At 48.5% G+C, this 22013-nt stretch overlaps 1 protein-coding gene across 3 annotated transcripts in view; it reads left to right on the plus strand.

The window, feature by feature from the left end:
- GRIN2C (glutamate ionotropic receptor NMDA type subunit 2C) overlaps positions 1-22013 on the plus strand; it is a 46934-nt gene that overhangs the window by 14489 nt on the left and 10432 nt on the right. For 2 of the 3 annotated variants that reach the window (XM_039501913.1, XM_039501914.1), the window contains 6 exons: positions 5305-5897; positions 7814-7928; positions 9943-10154; positions 11794-11962; positions 16283-16436; positions 21751-21876. In XM_039501913.1, the coding sequence (XP_039357847.1) occupies positions 5305-5897; positions 7814-7928; positions 9943-10154; positions 11794-11962; positions 16283-16436; positions 21751-21876 (1369 nt within the window). The remainder of the gene's footprint in view (positions 1-5304; positions 5898-7813; positions 7929-9942; positions 10155-11793; positions 11963-16282; positions 16437-21750; positions 21877-22013) is intronic. The other variant, XM_039501915.1, reaches the window with a different exon arrangement.

Consider the following 22013-nt stretch of genomic DNA (forward strand, 5'->3'; position numbering starts at 1 on the left):
AACTCTTTGCCAGGGGATGTTGTGAAGGCCAAGACTATAACATAGTTCAAAAAAGAACTAGATAAGTTCATGGAGGATAGAGCCGCTAAAGCCTATTAGCCAGGATGATAGAGGGATGGTGTCCCTAACCTCTTTTTGCCAGAAGCTGAGAAAGGGCGACATGGGATGGATCACTTGAGGATTACCTCTTCTGTTCGTTCCCTCTGGGGCACTTGGAATTGGCCACTGTCGGAAGACAGGATACTAGGCTAGATGGACCATTGGTCTGACCCAGTATGGCCATTCTTATGTATTTTAAGACACAGGAAATGCAGACCAGAGTTTGAATGCATGGGGAAGCGGTTTGCCATTCCAGGCCAATGGGGGGCTGCGGGAAGCGGCATGGGCTGAGGGGTGTGCTGGACACCACTTCCCACAGTCCCCATTGGCCTGGAATGGCGAATCGCAGCCAGTGGGAGCTGTGATCGACCGAACCTGCGGATGCTGCAGGTAAACAAACCATCCTGGCCCACCAGCAGATTTCCCTGACAGGCCACGTGCCAAAGGTTGCTGATCCCTGATCTAGAACATAAGCATCTATGTCAAATGCTACTGTTTAGTTAACTCTCACTGTCCACCCCCACTCCTTTGAGTACCACTTACCCTATGACAGCTGGGAACATCCCTGCTTTCTTACACATTTACATGGGAGCTCCATTCCCTGAGTCCAGCTCTGCATCTTCAAACTGGAACTCCTGCTTGGAAGTGACAGCTGCCCTGGGGCACTCACCACAACGGAGACTGTGAGGACATTGGAGGGGTTTGTTAAACACGGTTCTGAGAACTCCTTCAGTGGCTGTGTATGTGGCTGCCTCTCGGAATGTAACTCAGGCAGTGCAGGCAAAGCAGGCCCAGCAAGGCAAGCTTGGAGCCTGGTGATAGTAGCAGATGGGGGACGCAAAATGGGGAAGTCAGGGCCAACCCTGCCCACACCAAGTGAGGGGGCTCCACTGAACTAGTGCAGCTTTACTTTAGGACACTGGTGCTGAGAAATGGTCACTGAACCCCAGGGAAGTGTCTCAGGATCAGGCCCTACAGTCCCTTCTTCCGGGTTATGTATACGTAATGACACCCCCTTGGCCTGCCATGCGTGTCAACAGGGTTTAAATCTGGGAACTTCAGCATCAAAGCATGAATCTCCCTCACCTGAACTAAAGGAGGAACTCAATTAGCTGACAGCAGTAGTAGACTGGTATCCTCTTTGGGTGTGTCATATCTTCTATGGGTACATCTACACTGCAGCTGGGAGATGTAACTCCCTGCTCAGGTAGAGGTCTATGTGCTCTTTCTGATCAAGCTGCCTGAGCACTGTCCTGAGACCCTAGGCATGTCCCCAGGTGACAAGTCCGAGCCACCACCTGTGCAGGTGTGGCCACACCACTACTTTTAGCTAGCTTGATCAGAGCTCATGTGTGTATGTCCACATGACTGGGTGCTACAGCTCCAGCAGCGGTGTAGACGTAGGTCCCTGGGGACTGGTCCCTGAAGCTCTCCTGCCAAGATCCTGGTCCTGCAAGTGCTGAGCACACACTGCTGACACTAGTGGGAGTTAAAGGTGCCCAGCACCTCGCAGGATGTGGTCCTAAGTCACCACAGTCCACACAAAGGCTCCCAAGACAGAAGGTGTCCTCGCCAGGCGCATTGGGATTCAGCTCAGGCAGGTGAGGATGGAATCCAGCCCCATGTTTCATGCCGTGGTGGTTGTGTCTTAAATCACCAGCCCAAGCTGGCTGAACATGCATTGCCTAGGCTGCTGCAGGGCGCTGCGATTTCTTACAGGTGGACTGCATGCTGGGTAATTATTTTTAGCTTGTTTGCCCATTGCTGGGTGTCAGACGCTGTTACTGTCATCTGCTTGCAGGGAAATGTGTAAAGATTTCCCTGAGCCTGGTTCACTGCAAATGCGATCATGTTTGTTTGTGGAAGTTTGATGCCAGGTTCTCCTGGGCAGTTTATGTAATCAGCAGATCTTTAAGAGCCAATAAAAAATACAACATCGTCCCATCGAAGAGTTGAGGGAGGAGGAAGAGCTTGAGAAGAGACTGTGCCCAAATGCTTCTTTATGGGAAACACTGTACATTACGGGTCCTTGCCTGGCCTGCCCAGAAGCAATGCCTAAAATCGAGATCTTGAGCCCCTTCACCAGCCACAGTGAGCTTGATGTTTGGTATTAACACACCCAGCTCCATCTGGGAGAGACCTACAAGCCAATTCAGGAGAGGCAGCAATGAGCTGCCAGGACCCCTGACTGAAGGAAGTGGCACTATGATGCAGGGCCTTAGAGGCGGGGAATTGGTGGTGGTGGTGGGGTGTTAAGGCACATAGGAAGAATGCCCCCCAGGCTGTTTTTAGTGAGGGAGATCACTACGATATAGCAGTGTTTTTATTTGGGACAAAAGACAGCCCAGTCCAGTTCTCAGCACTGGCTCTGTTACTCATGCAGCCAGGACATGCGGTGTTGCAGAAGGCAGGGCTCAGCTCTTCGGACAGGGATGTGTCGGTCCCCTAACACTGACATTTGGTCTTAAGGAGCTGTACTGACAGAGTATGGAGTCCCATCTAATCCTCTTTGTCATGGACTCGATTTCTAAACCTTCCATGGCCCTGCTCCAAACAGTCTCCTGTACCTTATCTCTATCTCCTAGGGTAACCAGATAGTAAGTGTGAAAAATCAGGATGGGGGTTGGGGGTAATTGGCACCTATATAAGAAAAAGCCCCAAATATCAGGACTGTCCCTATAAAATCGGGACATCTGTTCACCCTACTATCACCTTTCTTTCCTCCACTCTTCAAAGCACCAGCATCTCTGCTGCACTGCATGCAGTCTGGCCACTCTTGGTGCAATAGTCTCCTTCAAGGGTCCTTCCATGTCAAACAGCCTCCTTGCATCTCTCTGCCTCGTCTGATCTTCAACTGATTTCACAACTCCCCAGTGAAACCCCTTTCTCTCCCGGCTGCACCTCTGAGCTCCCCTCTGCTCATGTTTATCATACCCATGTAAGTCTGGAAGGCGTGTTGGGATGCAGTTTGTGTGAACGTCATCTCTGTTCAAAACCAGGCCCTGATCCTGCTAGCCCTCTGCGAGTGGACTTCTCTTTGACTTCAGTAAGAGTTCTGTGCATGGAGAGTGTGCAGGATTTGCTCCCTAGAAATACATTGTACTAAGTGGGAACATAGAACCCTGGAGCTGGGTCTTGATCTATTCTAACCCTTCACATGCATTTTTTTTAGCAGTTTGGAATCTCTTTTTGGGCCTGATGTTCAAAAGGGCCTTAGCTTGTTTTCCATTTCTGTGGGTGCAGATTTGTGCCTGCAGATAATACGGCCTGAAATTTTGTACCTGGACCAAATGACCCTGTTTGCATGTGTAGCTTCCTGACTTGTGGATGCCATCAGAAAGCTTTGTGTGTGTAACTTGAACCTGCAGTTAATTGTGGTGCACATTTATGCCCACAAAACCATCAACCATTGAGCTTGATAGGACTGCTAGAGTGTAAGGTACTACTCATGAATAAGGGTATCAGAATCAAGCTCCAAATTATTACAAATGGGCCTTGAATTTGCTGTGTGCTGGACCCGGAGGGCTGCAGCACTTTCTCTGCTTCTTTCCATCTCCTCCTAGTGGATTCTCTTTATATTTTACAGAGGGTTTAATTCCTGCACCAGTGCTAGGGTTCTCATTCATTTGCAGGGATGTCCTCCGTTTCCTCCTTGGAGCTGTATGTCTCTTGGTTGCAAACTCCTCTACAACAAGCTTCTCAAATCCAGGGTAGTCTCCCCCAAGACAATGTATCTACCTGACAACTCTGAGTTTACCTGGGAATTCATCTCCAGGGGGACTGATCATCGTTTCCCTGGAAAAACAATTTAATGGAGAGTTTGCACCAAAAAATCCCACTGCTTTCTCTGTGACCTTCTGCAAATTCATTTTATAAACCATTTAAGATGGAATCAGATCAATTAGGATTTGCTAATGAGGGGGACAGATGGTTGGGGTGGTGTGGGAGGGAGGGAGCCAGCCAGTGGGATTCTTGAAAAGGCAGTGTGGGTATTGGACAGGTGTAAATGAAGTTTAATGGCATTAATTCACCAGGCAGATTTTTTTTTACTCAATGTTTCATTTTTTCATAATTGTAAAGCAAAATGTTGGTCTCTTCTGAAGTTGCAGAAAAATTAAATTGAGGATGAATTTTGGTCAAAGGAAGAGTTAGTCATAGGAATTAAGAACAAAAAGGGTCTTTTAGGTCATCTAGCCTATCCCTCTCAGACAGGATAAAACATCAGTGAATATATTATAGGAGGAAATCCTAAACTGGCTAATTTTCTATATCCCAAGCAATGGGGTTTCCACCATCTCCTGGCACTGCTGAGATGATCTCTTCATACTGGCAAACTTTAAGGCCTATGGGATCATAAGTAAAATGTAGGTTTTTGGAATGGGCAGTCTGGGAGATACAGGGCTGAAAATGGAAGGGCTCAGAATGTACAAAGTGAGGAATGAAATATAATTGAGAATTGGAATTACGAAAGTTGGAGATCCCTGATCCTGTTGGGTTGGGAAGCAGATATTCAACATCCAGAATCAGAAGGAGAAATGAGTGATAAGGCATGGAAGATACGGTCTCAGGGAAAGGTATATAAGGACTGGGCTGAGTAGATATGGGATAAGACTCAAACTATCATTTGTAGGCCACTAGTGGTCTGTGGGGTCCTCCCTTGCTCGGCAGAGTGAAGCAATTTGAAGAACCACTGGGATAAGAAATGGGGGAAGGGAAGAGAGGGTTGGGAATGGGAAATATTTGACTTGGAATAGCAGATAAAAGTGTTTGATGCCGGACTGCAAATAGCAGCAATAATAATCCTTGGCATTTCAATAGCACTTTTACAAACATTAATTCATCCTCTTAACAGCCCTGGAAGTTACATAGCTGGTTTTTATCCCCATTTTACAGTGTGGGGGTGGGGGAAAACTGAGACACAGCAGGGTGAAGTAATTTGCCTGAGGTCACCCAATAAGCCAATGACAGAGGTGGAGACAGACCGGGTTTCCTGACTCTTAGCCCTGAACTGTGAGCACAAGACTGGGCAGTCTATCCATGCCAGTCATAGGGCTGGAAGATGGGATGCTGGATTGGTGGTGACCTCTTCAGCTTGTGAAAGTTTCTAAGAGAGGAAAGGGGAGAAGACTGGCACCCTGGGGCTCTTTGCACTTAACCAGTTGCTAATCCATTCTCCTCTCTATGATGGGTGGCTTTCTCTTCCAGGAGCCTGGCTCTGCCTTCCTGCAGCTGGGAGTCTCCATCGAGCAGCAGATCCAGGTGATCTTCAAAGTCCTGGAGGAATATGACTGGGGCTCCTTTGCGGTCATCACAAGCCTGTATCCAGGGTACAACATCTTCGTGGATGTTATCCGTTCCTTCACAGACGCCAGCTACTTTGGTTGGGAACTCCAGGATGTCCTGACCTTTGAGATGACCCAGGATGGGAGCAACTCCAAAACCCAGCGGCTGCTACGGCAGATTGATGCCCAGGTGATGATTGTGTACTGCTCGCGGGAGGAGGCTGTGTACCTCTTCCAGGTGGCGGAGCAGGCAGGCTTGGTCGGGCCCGGCTACATCTGGATTGTGCCTAGCCTGACGGTGGGGAACATGGAGATCCCGCCTGTCTCTTTCCCCGTCGGCCTCATCAGCGTGGTGACCGAGAGCTGGAAGATGAGCTTGAGGCAGAAGGTTCGGGACGGCGTGGCCATCATTGCCACGGGGGCTGAGAGCTACTTCAGAACCCACGGGTACCTCCCAGATGTGGGCAAGGACTGTAAGACGCCACCTACCACCACCGCCAACAGCACTTTCTACAGGTCAGCCTGGGAAAGCTGCTCCTGGGTAGCCACCAACAGTGCTGGGACTTAGCGATTTGCATAGTGGGGATCAGGAAAGAAGGGGATAAAGCTCTGAGAGGCCTGGATATGACTATCCCTTGTGTAGGGGTAGGTTGGCAGTATCCACTGACACTGAACTCCACCAGTTGGGGAAATCCCCTGCCCCCCCCACCTCGGACCTCCTGAAAGTGGTGGGGGATCACCATCAGAGAGCATGAGGGCCCAGTACATTGATCAGCTTAACGATGCTGAGCTCCACCTCCTGGCTGGTAGAGGGGTGCTTCCTGTTCAGCTCTGAGCTGCCGGGACCGCCTTTTCCTGGGGGTGAGAGAACTCTGCCTCCTTCACTTTTCCCCACACCCCTCAAAGACCTACAGCAGGGAATGTTACCTTGCCCAGGGTCACCGACAAGGTCAGAGCCAGGAAGAGAACCCAGGTGTCCAGACTCCAAGGCCAGTGACTTGCCCATTGCGCCCCACTGCCAGATAGACCCTAGCGAGATGGGTCTAGGGGGAAAACTCTCTCTCTTTCTCCAAGTGCTCACTGAGGTCAAAAGCAGCAGCGTGGTCACCGCCAACATGGAGTGTGGAGCAAAGGAGGAGGACAATAGACAGACAGAGGGAAAGTGCAGGAGGCAGCAGGCACAGAGGGCAAGAGGAGAGGAAGGGCCAGGCTACAAAGCCTGAAGGATCTGTCTGAGCGCAACATTTTTTAATTAAATCTCCTGGAGTGTGACTCTTGGCTAATTGAGCAAGGGGCTTTGGTTCTGGGTTTGGAAAATCCTGTGCTGCTTGGGTGATATAGTCCCACAGAGTCACTGACTCACCGGGGAGGGAGGGGAGAGCTGGGTAAAGGGAGGAAGGAGACCGAGGGGCAGAGAATGTGTGATGAGAGAGAAGGGCAGCTGTCTGAAGGAATGACACCGAGGGTGAGTGATACCAGTCACCAGGCTGCTCTTGTGCGCTACAGCGGAATATGCCAGCACCTGGCTCGCACACGCAGGCATGGTGCCAATCCAGTGACCTTGCTGCCGCTCCGTGCCCAATGCTCCCCTCCCCCACATGCCCTGTTAACAGATTCAGAATGTTCTGTCCGTTTAGCTCGTTAGCCTGTTGGCAGACCACACTTTCAGGGAAAATAAAGTGTGTGTGGGGTTAAGATCCTGGGATGTCAGCTATGTTTTGTGTGTCTCTAAATCGCTGGAGCGCTGTCTGGCTTTGCATCTGTGCCTCCCTCTGGTCCCTGGACTATGAGGGAGCAGGGTGGAAGCTCTGAGGGGGGCTAATTTGTCGATCAGTCACGTAATGTACTGCCAGTATCTTGGAACTGTGGTGATAGGCTCGATGTAAGAGCGTAAGACAGGTGGAGCTCTCCCTCATCTCCTGCCGTCCCACTCCATGCAGACTCCTTGCCTTAGTTTCCCTTCAGGTTGCTTTTGTCTGGGAAGCCTTGTTGCACCCTAGCCCTGGGACTGATAACTGTGGCCCATACTGAGGAAAGGATAACAAAGCTCCACTCTTGTATAGTGCTTTCCGGCCCTACATCTCAGAGCATGCTACCAAGAAAGGGGATTGTTATTCCTTTTTCATAGGTGGGGAAACAGAGGCAGGCAGCAGTGAAGTGACTCTCCCAAGGTGACTCAGCTAGTCAGTGGCAGAGTCAGGCCTAGAACCCAGATTTCCTCAGTTTAGGGCCTTGTCTGCTAGACCTAGACTGGGCCTAGAGGCAGTGATGGGCCTAGAGGCAGTGATGGGGAGAGAGGCCAGGGTGGAAGCTGGGCTCTCTGAGTTAGCCCATGCTGGTGATGGCATCTGTGGGAGGGAAAGAGGTTGCTGTTTGGGAAGCTCCCATCTTCCCTGGCCACAGTGCGCTACATTTCTCGTTTCCCCCCACAGGCACCTGCTGAACGTGACGTGGGAGCACAGGGACTTCTCCTTCAACGAAGATGGCTACTTGGTGAGCCCCACCATGGTGGTGATCTCACTGAACCGGCATCGGCTCTGGGAGATGGTAAGGGCTGCTTCTCCCTCCAGCACCCGCGGTCGTCACCCTCCCTTTTAAGACATGGCCACTCAGGAACACTTCCCCTCTGCAAAGCACAGCATCCGCTGGGTGCTATAGGTTAAAACCAACACGGGACGGGGCTGGGGAGAGAAGAGGCTGCTGTCTGGAGATAACATCCTACCAAAGAGTTATGTAGGAACCGCCACACCCTGCTGCTCTGTCTGCTCCAGACTCTTTACGGCTTCTGAGCCCTCCTCATGTCATGTCTCAGGACAGGGTTCCTCTGCCTCCCTGGACGCCTTTGAGGAGCAGTGGGCACTGTTCAGGGTTCTCTGCTCTGTGTCTCCCTTTGGATCCCTGATTTTATCCCTGTGACCTTCACTCCCATCCCTGTTTTTCATTAATCCTGTGGATTTAGTTCATGCCTGGGTCCTGTGGCTCCTCCCCTTACGGTGCGGGCGGGGGGATTTAGCAATGGGCAGGTTTGCACCCGCCCATCCCCAGTGCCTCAGTAGCTCCAGACTCACTACCTGATGGCTTCTCTCCCTCGAGGTTCCAGGTCCACTAAGACCTGTGACAAGCTCTTTCACTTTCCTCCCATTGGCAACCAATCCAAACACCTTCTTTAGGTACCCACAGTGTCCTTACCACTCCCATCCCCAGGAACACCTATATGCACTTCTTAGGATCCCTCCACCATGTGCTCTGGAGACCGCCACAAACTAGCCGCCAAGCCCTCTAGCTTCTTTAGACGTCCCATGTTCTCCTGCTCCTCCGCTTGGAGGCTTCCTTGTGTTTTTACTTCTCCCACAGACTCTCGGTTGGCTCCTACGCGACCTTGACCACCCCTTTAGAGACTCTCCATACTCCTGTTAGATAACCCCTTCTATTCTCTCTGTTGAGCCCTCTGGTGCTCCTCCTTACACAGACTCCATCACACTCTCTGTAACTACTACCAGTTATGCTTCTGCAGCCTGAGAGCCCCATTCTCTGGTTGCTCCTATTAAATACTACTGATGACTCCCCCTGTAGGCCTCCCAGACCCACCCCGAGTCCTGCTGCTGCTATTTGAAGTTTTATTTCACACCAGCTGGGATACTGGGGGATTCTCACTCTGAACTGCAGTGTTTAAAATCAGGCTAGCATTTGATCTGATTAGTATTGAGAGTTCTGTTCCCAGCATTCAGGGGTTAGGAGCGCTGGAGTGTGTTTGCACCTGGGTCTGATATTCTTTTAGACAGGCTGCTTTCTTCTGAGAGGGTGAAAAGCACCAAGGTAGGAAGCAGCCTTCAGGCAAACCAGATGACAGCCCAAGGTGGCATGTCTCAGGGAATGATCAGGGTCAGAGCTGGAAGTGGAGCAGCTTAAGAAAACAGAGAGGCTGCAGTAAGTGGCTTTAGTGATTTAAGAGGGATGCTCTTCCCTCTGAGCCACTGCCCCAGCATGGTTTTGGGTGGGGAACATGCCATCTTTGGCATGAGCTGTATAACAAAGGACCACTAGTGATCACTAAAGATCCCACAGATCTTTTTGCAAGAGCTGGGGAATTAACTTTGAGATGCTGACTGAATGTAGCTAATTACATTCAGCCTTCCTCCAGTAAAAACTGCAGGATAATTGGATGTGTTGCTGTGTGCTGCATCCCGCCCCAAAGGTGGTGAGCGAAGCAACTACTAGTTTGTAATAGGGGATCGATCCAAGGGAGTCTGTATCTGCTCACAGGCAGAGGGAGAGGCAAAATGGGTCATTTGTTATGTGCTGTTTGCCTACCAGAGCTCTACTGTCCATTCAGGGCCAGGCTGCCCTGATATCCAGACCCACTTCCCTGACGTGCTGTCTTCCCTGACGTGCTGTCTCTTCCTCTAGTTGAACAGCAGTGCTGCGAAGGTGGTGATTGTGGGAAGCCAAGGGCCTGCATTGACCCTCCTCCCAGGAATAACTTCACATGCACCATTGCCAGGCAGGCGCGGGCATTTCCCCTGTTGTGTGGACAGTAACACTGTTCTCCAATCTCGGGCAGGTGGGGAAATGGGAGAAGGGGATCATCCACATGAAGTACCCAGTGTGGCCCCGCTATGGCTCCTTCCTGCAGCCCGTGTCGGATAATCGCCACCTCACCGTGGCCACCCTCGAAGAGAGGCCCTTTGTGATCGTGGAGAACACGGACCCGGCCTCTGGTGTCTGTGTGCGCAACACCGTCCCCTGCCGGAAGCAAACCAACTACACCAACAGGTAAGCAGGCAGGCAGATGGGCTGCTGGAGGTGCCCCGCCATGCTGCAGCCCTCATCTTCAGCTGCCCCAGGTGTGCTGGAGTAGGGTTAGACATGCCCATGCTCTGCTTCTCACAAGGCCGGTAGAAGGGAGTGTCAGGTGTTCCAAGCCCTGCCCAAGGAAGGAGCAGAACTGGGCAGGCTGCAACTTCACTATAAAATGGTGCTTTCTGCTCAGGCAGTGCTGTCTGAGTGTTTGCAAACAGGAATGTGGCTGGTGTGGGTTTAATGTGGTGCCAGGATTCGGTACAGGAATTTTAGGCAGGATTTCTTATGCTGGCTGTAATAGCTCTGACTTCAGGCCTGATGCTCACAGCTGGGAGATGCTGCGTAGAACTGGGCTGCAGTCCAGTCCCAATTGTCAGAGCTGGGAGCCTCTGGCTCACGCTAGTCTTTAGTTCCGACACAGTGAGAAGCCCCTGGAGCAGACTCTGGGGCATCAGTTCAGTGTCTATAAATGCTGTGTTTTCCCACCAGACTGGCTGTTGTCCTGGCCCATCAATTACAGTTCCAGGGCTGTGTGTGTGGAGGGCCAGCCTGTAGATCCAGAGCTGTGGCCCAGACTCCCCCGAGACAGCCTTCTGAAAAGGTGGCCTTGGAGATTGGCCTGGAAAGTGCCCCCGGAGGGACATAGCCAGGCAGGCCTGTGCACGCTCATTAATCACTTGCCTATGGCTGACCTCTGCAACTCTCTGATCAAGGTTGTGTCAGACAGCCTGTTGGAGCGTCTCTCTCACTTCCTGGCTGGAGCAGCCCTTCCTGTTGCCCTGCCATTTTCACAGTTCCCTCTCTCCCTCCCTCCTCCCTCCCTTCCTCAAGTGGAAGGATACACCCTACTCCCACTGGGAATCGGGGGGGGGGGCTATTCTGCAGCTGTGCTTCCCCACACAAGGGATCACAGACGTTACTCAGCAGCTTCCTTCACTCCCATGTGGAGAGACGTGTGCTCCTTTCCCAGGGGAGCAACAGGTATTCTGCAGCTACCCTCTTAGCTCCCTGGGAAATTATTCTTCCAGCTGACTGGGAAGGCCACATCTTTCCTTGTAATTTGGACTTGCTTTGTAGTCCTGATTCCTCGCTGCCTAACTGTACATTGGGTCTAACTCCCCAACACCCTGCCCCTTGTGCAGTCACATACACCAGTGCAAAGTTGAGTCTAGAGTGGGTGTAAAATGCTACCAAGTCAGACCAGACCAGTAGCATATTGCACTTTGCGTCAGTTTTAACCTCTACACGAGGGGCAGGGCAGCAGAGAATCAAGCTGCTTATGTTGACATTTTGCTCTTGTGAAAAGTGCATTTGAAACACCATGGCTGGTGGCATGTGAGGGGAGAATTCTGGCATGGTAGCATTTTACACTCGCTTTGCATGGACATGATGACCCAACATGCAGGGCTGTGAGAATCAGGCTCTGCAACCTTAGTGCTGCTTCCTGAGCACTCTGTGGACTGGTCAGGCCCTGCATTTGCCTACAGTGATATATCAGCATTGCTGCATGAAGTGGCATAGGTGGTGGAATGGCCCTGGCATTACCATGGAGATCCTGTGAAGGAAGTGACCAGTGTCTGTGTTGGTTTTTATTGTTAATGTCCGGTTCCAGTGGGGATGGACCTGTGGACCCCTACACCAAACTCTGCTGCAAGGGCTTCTGCATTGATATCCTGAAGAAGCTGGCCAAGGCAGTGAAGTTCTCCTACGACCTCTACCTGGTAACCAATGGAAAACATGGGAAGATAGTGCGTGGCATCTGGAATGGCATGATTGGCGAGGTAGGGGGACAGGTGTGACCCTTTTCCTCCAGGAGGGCCATGCCTGCAATCAGTTTACCAAAATGCTTGAAGGAATGAGCTGAACTGGGATTCTCCCATTTGAGTTGGGTCAGAATTTCAATGTTTGGAGTCAGTTTCTGATCCTTGGCCATGCTTGGGTAGGGCACAATGTGACATGGATGATGCTGGGGCTGTAATTGTTGGCAAAGCTGGTAGTACTGCCTATAGTAAAGGCAGCCTAACATTTTGCATTATAAGACCCTGTTTTCAGTTGTTTATAACTTTTCCAAACTTTAACGGTGTGGGCTGAAATTTGGGTGCCTGCCTTATGCTGAATGTTTTTGGGGAAATGTTAGCTAAAATGGTTGAGATGTTTCAGACATTAGGGAAAAGTACATTGTTTTGTCCAAGTTAAAAAATTCATTCAATCATTGAAGCGCTAGTGCCTGCGTGCTTTAGAAAAAGACATTTGCCCTAGCATCAGGGATATGCCTTGTGCTGTTCCCATAAAAATGTACCCAAATTGGTCCAGGTTATCAGCCTCCAAAAAAATCTCAGTTAGCACATGTTCATGAGAGACCTGTTCGTTTGGCAGCTAAATTCTCCAAAGATTCCATCTGTACTGAGCATGCTCCAACCTGGGGCTCCATTTCCTGCAATTGCTCCTCCCATAGAATCATAGATTATTAGGGTTGGAAGGGACCTGAAGAGATCATCTAGTCCAACCCCCTGCTCAAAGCAGGACCAATCCCCAAATGGCCCCCTCAAGGATTGAACTCAACCCTGGGTTTAGCAGCCCATCTGCCAGAGGCCGCTATGGTGCCAAGTACCGGAAGTGAGAGTAAGGAGACTCTCTGCATGTGCGTTCAGTGCTCCCCAGTGGTTCCCAGGCAGTAGGGGGGAGGATGTACCTGAAGGGAATGCAGAGGGGTGGGGGGACAATGGAGGAGTAGGAGCCAGGGTGATATGGGGTGGGGGGCAGGAGTCAATGTAGGGGAATGCAGAGCAGCATGGGAGGGGGGCAGGCAATGTGGGGGTGCAGGAGGTTGGATAGGAGAAGAGTGGGAGGGGGAAAAAGGAGGCAGGCTATGTAGTGAATGAGGCTGTTGTCGGTAGAACCTCTGCTGTGTTTGTTGCAGACATTGGAAGGTATGTAGTGAAGGAAGCAGGGAATTGAAGGAAAAGAGAGGCTGGTCTCGTGGTTAAAGCAGTTGAATACTGGCTGGAGAACTGGATCCTGTCCCTGCCTCTCTGATGCTGGGCAAGCCACTGACACCAAAATGTTCATAGTGGGTCATTGTATGTTCATGATTTTCTGGGTGCCCGGCAGGCTACCTGGAATCAGATTTGCAGAAGTGCTGAGCAATCACAACTGCAGCTGAAATAGATTGAAGCTGTGCTGTGAATATACAAATTGCTATAAAAACGCTGAGCACTGAAAAATCAAGCCCTAGATGTCTCAATGTGGCCACGCAAAATTAGTGGGCACTGTTGACAATTTTGGCTTTAATGTCTCTCTGCCTTCGTTTCCCAGTTGTAAAATGGGGACACTACCACCACCTAATTTCCTGGGTGTGGTGAAGATACATTTATTAATGTTTGTGAAGTACTCAGGTACTATGGTGAGAACATCATAGTCATGCCCAGGAGGACATTTAATAATTTTGTATTCAGTGTGGAGTTTGGATGGTGTGCCTGGGGCCACACGTTGAATGAGGGTAAAAAGACATATTGAATAACAACCCTTTCACTGATTGAGGCAGGAGTTCTGTGGGAAAATAGGATATGATCACATAATCAAGCACAGTATCATAATGCATATGCACAAGGGGGCTAAATTAAGATTGCACAGGTAACCTTAACGCTGGCATTTCTTAACTTTTAAGTGCTTGATTTTCCAACCTTAACTTTCTTTAACCTAGTATGTGTGTGTACTATTTACATTTATTGGGCCAGATTCTCTGGTATGCTCAAGCTGTTTTGCATTGATCCAGCAAGGCCAAGTAGTTGTAAATCTGGCTAAAATTGATTTAAGCTGATAAGTGTCACTGAAGTAGCACCAGCCAGAGCATGCGGGTGCATATGGTCTATCTTTTTTTCTGGTGCAATGAGAAAGCAGGAGGAGCTCTGAGGTGGTGGTCAGTATATTGAGGCTGCCTAATTTTATAGCTCTGCAGCCATGAGTCGCTGATGTTGTGTTCTTATTAATTTCCAGAGCAGTGTTATTTTCATGTATTTTTTGTTTATTTTATTGGACACTTTTGCATTAGCAGGAAATAAGCTCCCTTTCTCCCAGAAAGATGTTGTTTGAAAGAGATGTTTGGGAAAATTTTTGTCTAAATAGTTTTGTTGGAAAATGCTGTTTTTACAAAATGGAAATTTTTTGCAAAATCATGTCAACTTCCATGAATTTTGTTTAGGAAAAATTTCTAAATGTTATGTCAAAGCTAAAATTGCATTTCAAAATATATTTTGTTTGCTTGTTTTTCCATTTCTTTTATTATTTTGACAATATGTCAGGTGTAGTAGTGCATAATATGACATGTCCCGACATAAGGTCAAAATCATAAAAGTAATGGCAAAGCACAAACAAAATAAATGTTGAAAATGTAATACAAAATGATGGGGTCTAAATTAAGTGTTGCCACTCAAAGAGAGCTTAAGTCATTGTGGATAGTTATATGAAAACATCTGCTCAATGTGCAACGGCAGTCAAAAAAGCGAACAATGTTAGGAACTATTAAGGGATAGAAAATAAGATAGAAATATCATAATGCCACTATATAAATCAAGGTGTGTACACCCACACCTTGAATACCATGTGCAATTCTGGTTGCACCATCTCAAAAAGATATATTAGAATTGGAACATGATTAAGGGTCTGGAACAGCTTCCGTCTGGGGAGAGATTAAAAAGACTGGGACTGCTCAGCTTAGAAAAGAGACAGCCAAGGTGGGGTATGATAGAGGCCTATAAAATCATGACTGGTACAGAGAAAGTGAATAAGGAAGTGTTATTGACTCCATCACATAACACAAGAATCCGGGGTCACCCAATGAAATTAATAGTCAGTAGGTTTAAAACAAACATAAGGAAGTATTTCTTCACACAACGCCCAGTCAACCTGTGCAACTCATTGCCAGGGGATATTGTGAAGGCCAAAAATATAACTGGGTTAAAAAAATAATTAGATAAATTCATGGAGGATAGGTCCATCAATGGCTATTAGACCAGATGATCAGGGATGCAATCCCATACTCTGGGTGTCCCTAAACTTCTGACTCCCAAAAGCTGGAACTGGACAACTGGGGTGGATCACTTGATAATTGCCACGTTCTGTTCATTCCCTCTGAAGCATCTGGCAGCAGCCACTGTTGGAAGACAGGTTACTGGGTTAGATGGACCATTGGTCTGACCCAGTATGGCCATTCTTATGTTCTTAATTTTAATTTTAAAGCAAAACTTCAAAATTTCTGCTTCATGGGAAGTTTCAAAAATATTTAGCCATTCTGATTTGGAACAAGTTTATTTTTTTAAATGTTTGAGATTTCCTGCAAAACAGAAATTCTGGTTTTTGACCAGCTCTAGTAATTTACCTGGGGTCAGAGGTCCCTATGTACATTCAGTCCAGACTTTCACTGACTGCAGTGGACCAGGGCTCGGCCCAGTGTGTAGCAAGGCAGGACTCCAGTGAGTGGTAAGGAAGAAAGGAGGTAGTTGGGGAGTGTGAGTCTGACCTAGAGGCCAAGGACTTGAGTCTGTTACTCCATTCCTGTGCTAAGGGCTAGGGAGGGGCAAAGGTAGCTTGTGCAGGGGCCTTGTGGTACCGTTGGCTGCTCTAACTCATATGCTGTGCTTCCCCTTGGGACTCCCGGCAGCAGAGAAGAGCTGTTGTGCAGTGCGCTATAACCCTGCCCCCAATCTGCCCCCTACATCTGGGAATGGTAGCAAGGCTGGCCTAGGGCCTTGATCCCAGTTCTGCAACAGCCAGGGTGGCCCTATCCACCTACTTTGTGTTGCCAGAATGGAGTCAAAGGGATGTGGGGTCACTGAGCATCAGGCCGTGAGCTTCTTAGGAGAGAACCAATCAGGAAGGGCGGCGTCTTTCTTGTGCAGCCCGTCTCTGAAGCTGGGATGAGGAAAGGGGGAGTGGGTCACCTTGGGGCTAGTCTCTTTGCCACTCAGCTAGCAAAAGGAGGTGGGATTAGACTGAGACTGATGGTTAGCCATGCTGGAGCTGGGTCCCCTGTGAATTGCTGGCGTGCGGTTTCGCTTGCGTAGCTCCAGACTCACTTGGCTGCCTCCTTTGTCATCCTCCAGGTGTACTACCAGCGAGCGGACATGGCCATAGGGTCCCTCACCATCAACGAGGAGCGGTCTGAGATCGTGGACTTCTCTGTGCCCTTTGTGGAGACCGGCATTAGTGTCATGGTCGCTAGAAGCAATGGGACAGTCTCGCCTTCTGCCTTCCTAGGTGAGCAGAGCCAGCCTGGTGCCAGGGTGGATGTTTGTTCAATGCGTGGAGCTGCAGGTGAGCGCGGTGCGTTCGAGGAGGGGAGAAGCATAGAGTAAAAATGGAGGGTTAAGGCAGGCCCAGCTCTCGAGTCCCGGGTGAATCTCAGTGTGTCTGGGCTTGGTGAGGCCACGGGGAGCCTAGACTACGCTCTGTGTAAATGTGGTGGCTGTGGGCCATTTTGGTCCCAAGGAACATGCCTGTCCTGTGGATTCAGGTGGTGAGGAGTACCCAGAAGCAAGGCTGAGCCAGAGAGGCGCTTGATTTCTCTGGGACGAGACTTATTGCTGATGCCATCAAAGGGCTGATATTCCTGTCTGGGCTCAACTCCCTTCCCTGTCATGTCGGGGTACTTCCATTCTAACCTGTCTCTTGCTAGGTAAGGGGATTGGGGGCATTCTGGGCTTGTGGATTCTGTTCCTGGCTATGCCACAGACTTGCTGTGTCATCTTGGGCAAGTTACTCAAGCTCTCTGCCTCAGTTTCCCCATTTGTAAAATGACTATAATAGCACCCACCCCACAGGGGCCTGGGGAGGCTGAACTAATTGTCTGATGGATCACTTGGGGTTCCTCTGATGAAAGGTGCTATCAAAGTGCAAAGAACTGTCATTACTACCCATGCATAGGAATAGCTTCCCAAACCTTTTTTTGGTGGCTGAGCTCCTTGACAGCTGCCAGATGAACTTAACATCCCATGATTTTGATAGGACTTTGGCTGTGCTGCATTTTCTGTGTAGGATCAGCAATGAAAGAGTTAACTTATCAGATGCAATTCATTTGATCTTGGCAAAGCCAAGAGTGTCCTCTGCATACAAAGTCACTGCTTGGCCATGCATTGATTGAGAGCATCACTTTCAGTCAGTGTCAAAATGCAAATTTAGATTCCACTTCTCTGGATTCTGAGGGGTTGCGCTCATTTCCTGTATCCCATGGGCCGCCTTCTCTGTGTCCCTCTAGGCTCCCCCTGAAACCTAGGGGAGACTGTTTGGAGTTTAATATTGGTGTTATAGCCTGGGTAATAGGGGCTTGTAGATGGGACACTGATTGCAAGACCAGGAAACTTTGAAGTCCAGTGAACCAGTGATTAAAATGGAGCAGGGTAGTTTAAGAGACTTTTACTGCTGGTTTGACTCTGGGCCAGATCAGTGGAAGTCAAAGCCCATCACCGCTGGTGGTTTTTCACTGGCCTTTGTGAAATGAATCGGTGAGTCTCAGAAAAGTTCCCAGGGTATAAGGGTCCATGTCACAAAAGTCACCTCCACAGACTGGCACTGATCAGTCTCCCTGCTGGTGATGTCATTACAGGCCAAGGTCTGGACAGGCCCCAAGACTGAATTCCTCTCTTGCTCTAAGCAAGTGGCTGAGGTTGTATGCAATAGTTATTTTATTAAACTGAATCAGGGACTTGTTAAGTGGAGGCCCTGGCTGAGCATGTTCTTGGGGAGGTTCATTCCACAAATCCAGTTCTTGCCTCTTCTGCACTTGAATTTTGTAATTACGGTTAAAAAAAAAACTAAGATGATTTTGAAGTGCTTTCCAGAAAAATACCTGTAAGTTTAAATAAGACAAAAGTTTGTGTGTGGATGGATGGATGTTGTATGTGAGTGTCTGTGAATTTGATTAGCAGTGCATGTTGCATGTTTGTGTTTATGTGAGGATGTGTGTGTTTGCAGTGCATGTTGTGTGAGTCTGTCGCTATATGTGCATGTATGTGCACGTTTCACATGTATTCACATGTGAATAACTGGCTAGCCAGCAGTACTGCAGAAAGGGATCTAGGGGTTATAGTGGATGACAAATGGAATGAGAGTCAACAGTGTGATGCAGCTGGAAAAAGGCAAATGTCGTTCTGGGGCGTATTACCAGGAGTGTTGTATGAAAGACATGGGAGATGATGGTTCTGTTATACTTGGCACTAGTGAGGCCTCAGCTGGAGTACTGTGTCCAGTCTTGGGCACCACACTTTAAGAAAGATGCAAACAAATTGGATTCCAGAGAAGAGCAACAAGAATGATAAAGTTGTAAAAAAATGACTCATTAGGAAAGGTTGAAAATGTGCCCAATTCTTACTCTTGAGAAGAGACGGCGGAGGGGGGACCTGATAATAGTCTTCAGATATGTTAAGGGATGTTATAAAGAGGACAGTGATCAATTTTTTCTCCAAGTCCTCGGAGGGCAGGTCAAGAAGTAATCGGCTTAGTTTGCAGCAAGGGAGATTTAAGTTGGATATTAACAAAATCTTTCTAACGATAAGGATAGTTAAATACTGGAACAGGTTACCTAGGGATGTTGTGGAATCCCTGTCATTGGAGGTTTTTAAAAACAGGTTAGACAAACACCTGTCAGCGATGGTCTAGGTTTACTTAATCCTGCCTGAGCACAGGTGGTTTGCATAGATGACCTCTGGAGGTCCCTTCCAGCCCTACAATTCTATGATTCTACATCTGTGTTTGTGTTCAGTACGTGTATATGACATGCAGATGAGTGTGTGTTGCATGCATGTGCCATTTTCGTGCTGTGTGTGTGTGTGTGTGTTAAAGTGTTTGTGAATAAGTGTGTGCAACTATATGTTGCTACACATATGGGTACGTCTGTGGTGATGTAGCTGGGCATGCGTGACAAAGAATTCATGTCTTTATGTTGTTGAGGGTATATTTGCTTTGTGTGTGTGAACATATGCACCTTTGGTATGTGAGTACCTGCTGTTAGGAAAGTGTGCGTGTGTGAACATGTGGATCGTTGGTTGCATGTGTGAACTGTTCCATATAAGTGTACATGTATGTTTGTGTGTATGTACAGGCTTGCATGTCAGTGTGTGTATGCAGAATGTCTACGAAAGAGCACGTGTAGCACGATGTGTATGAGCATGCCTGCTTATGTTTGTGCATATATCTGAGCTTGTCCTTGTTCTGTATGTTTGCACACATGTTGGCATAAGCCTGTATATGCTTTGAAGGCCTCTTTAAACTGTGTGCTGTCAAGTCAAAGACATGCTGCTGCCAGAGGCTACGAGTGTCTTCTCCTCCCCAGAGCTTCCTGTCTCCTGTGCTGTGGGATTGCAGGAGAAATGTACAGTCTCTCCGGCACTGCATAGTAGAGTGTATCTGCTCCAGAGGGAACCAGTGTCACCACCTTCACTGTCACCAGGACACTGGGGTGAGCTTATGGAGTCGGGGGGCAGCAAGCCACCCTGGCTTCCCCCCCCTTTCAGAAAAGTGTTGCTGTCCCCTAACTCCCTCAACTCCAGCCGAGTAACCCTCTCTGATTTCAGTTACTTGAAGAATCAGGCCTCTGGACTTTAACTCTCTGCTTTCTTTAGATCTGGGCCTTCTCTTCCTACTGCATAGTCATCTCGCCAGAAATGTGTGTAGGAAAGCTAAGCCCAGGGGAAGCCAGGGTCAAAGGTTCCTCCCCCCCACACCTCACTCGCTTGCCCAGCTCCCTCCACATGCTAATGAAATGCATCTGATGCTATCAGATAAAGTGTTTTTTTTTCTCCTCCCTGACAGGGAAGGACATGCTGACAAATGGGCCTCTGCTGCTGTATTTTGAGGGCCTGAATTAATCCCATCCTTCAGCCTGCCCTTTAACGACAGAGCTCTATCACTCTGGGTGTCTGCTGCTGTCACCCAGCAACTGCCACTGTCTCTTCCGCTTGGTCTCTCTCTGCCTTGAGTGCCTCTTTCTGTTCACACCTCTTCCTGCCTTCTTGATGTCTCTGTCCCTCTCTTAGCGTCTCCTCTTCTTTTGTTTTTGCCTTGTTCTTTCTCCACATCCCATTCTCTCCCTCCCTCTCTATATCTCTGCCCTGGCTCAGTAAATTTAATAACATATCTGATGTATTTTGTCCCTTTTTCTGTTGGTGAATTTTTCAGCCATGAGATTGCTGATTTTTCTGGAATTTACTCATTGTCTAGAATTCTTTCCTGAATAACTTCTGCAAATGATCATTCTCAATCTGCAGCTGGTGTGAAAGCAATTCCTCCCAAGAATTGGCTTCCTGAGCTGTTTTGACTGGACATGTAGGTTACATGGCATGTTTCTGTTCCCTGACTGGATTAAAGTAACTCTTAGGATCAGTTTTTGGAGTGAATACTTGTGATTACAACTTAAAAATTCACTTTTCACTAATGTTCTGCAATATCCACTTAAAATGTTCTGTTTCCACAAATGTTCTTGCCTGGAAGCTCATTCACTGATGAGAAAATGAACATACACAGGATGTGAACACAGTCTCTTGAATAAATGATGCATTCAAACAAATATTCATGGACAGATGTTTGCAGTGTTCACTCAGTTCTAACCTCAGCCTTGCAAGATTCTATTCCACTTAGATTAATCTTCAGTTGTGAACTCCTGTTCAGTCTTTGTACAGCACCTAGCACAATGGGACCCTGGTCCTTGAGTAGAGCTCCTAAGTCCTATAGTAATACAAATAATAAACAATACTTAAGGCCCTACTTGAATCACAGGATGATTGTCCAAAAATTGCAGCTCAGTTGGGAGAAGCCAGGGAAAATCACGGAAAAGTAATAATGGACCTTATTACCGCAAATACATTTCCACAATTTTCTGCCTGGGCTCTCACTATCAAATTGCAGTGGAAGCCTAATATTGCGGTATCCACAATATCACAAATGAAGTAGGGCCTTAACAATACTACTACTAATAAACATACAGCTGTTCACCTGGGGTGGATGCTAACTGAAAACTTTCTGACTGGTGAGTAATGTCTCATTAGTTTTTCCTCTGTCACTATGTTTTGATCAAGGCAGGTGAGTAGATTCTGTGCCTGGGCTGGTAAATTTTCATGACGGTTTTACACGGCTGGTTTCTCTCTCTCCCAGCCGCCCTTGGCTAATTTCTCAACCTGCTTACTTCAGGTCTGAATTTAGCTCTTTTTGTAAGTAAGACTCTCCCTTTTACTTCCCTCTTTCTCCCACTTAATAAATAGCAAGACAGGAGTATTTAGCATGTGCTCAGTCTGTAGATGAGGACACCCAGGAGCTATCGGGCATCTTTCAGTGTAATCCCGATGCCCTTGAGATCCAAGGGCACTAATAGGATCACCACAAAAGTATTGTGCTGGGAAGGGTATATCTGTCTCTACAGGGTCACATGATCCTGCGTGAAGCTTTGGGGGGATTCCCTGAGTCTCTAGGTTTGGGTCCTGCTGTATTACTCGGTGGGAGGGTCCAGTCGCCTACAGTGACACACGTGCATGGGGCCAGGTGCAGCACAGCTGGCGCTGACTGCCTCCCTCTTGCCTTGCAGAGCCCTACAGCCCGGCGGTGTGGGTGATGATGTTCGTGATGTGTCTCACTGTGGTCGCCATCACCGTCTTCATGTTCGAATATTTCAGCCCCGTCGGCTACAACCAGAATCTAACCAGTGGCAAAAGTAAGTTGCTTAAAGGAACCACAAGCAAATGTTGCACAATGAGACAATGCCCTTTGTCACAAGCACCCCGCCCCACCCCACACGCATTTAATGCAGGCAGCTGCAGTCTGTGAGCTCTGCTTTATGATAATTCCATG

Source organism: Mauremys reevesii, linkage group 15 (assembly GCF_016161935.1).
Source record: "Mauremys reevesii isolate NIE-2019 linkage group 15, ASM1616193v1, whole genome shotgun sequence".
Classification (NCBI taxonomy): Eukaryota; Metazoa; Chordata; order Testudines; family Geoemydidae; genus Mauremys; species Mauremys reevesii.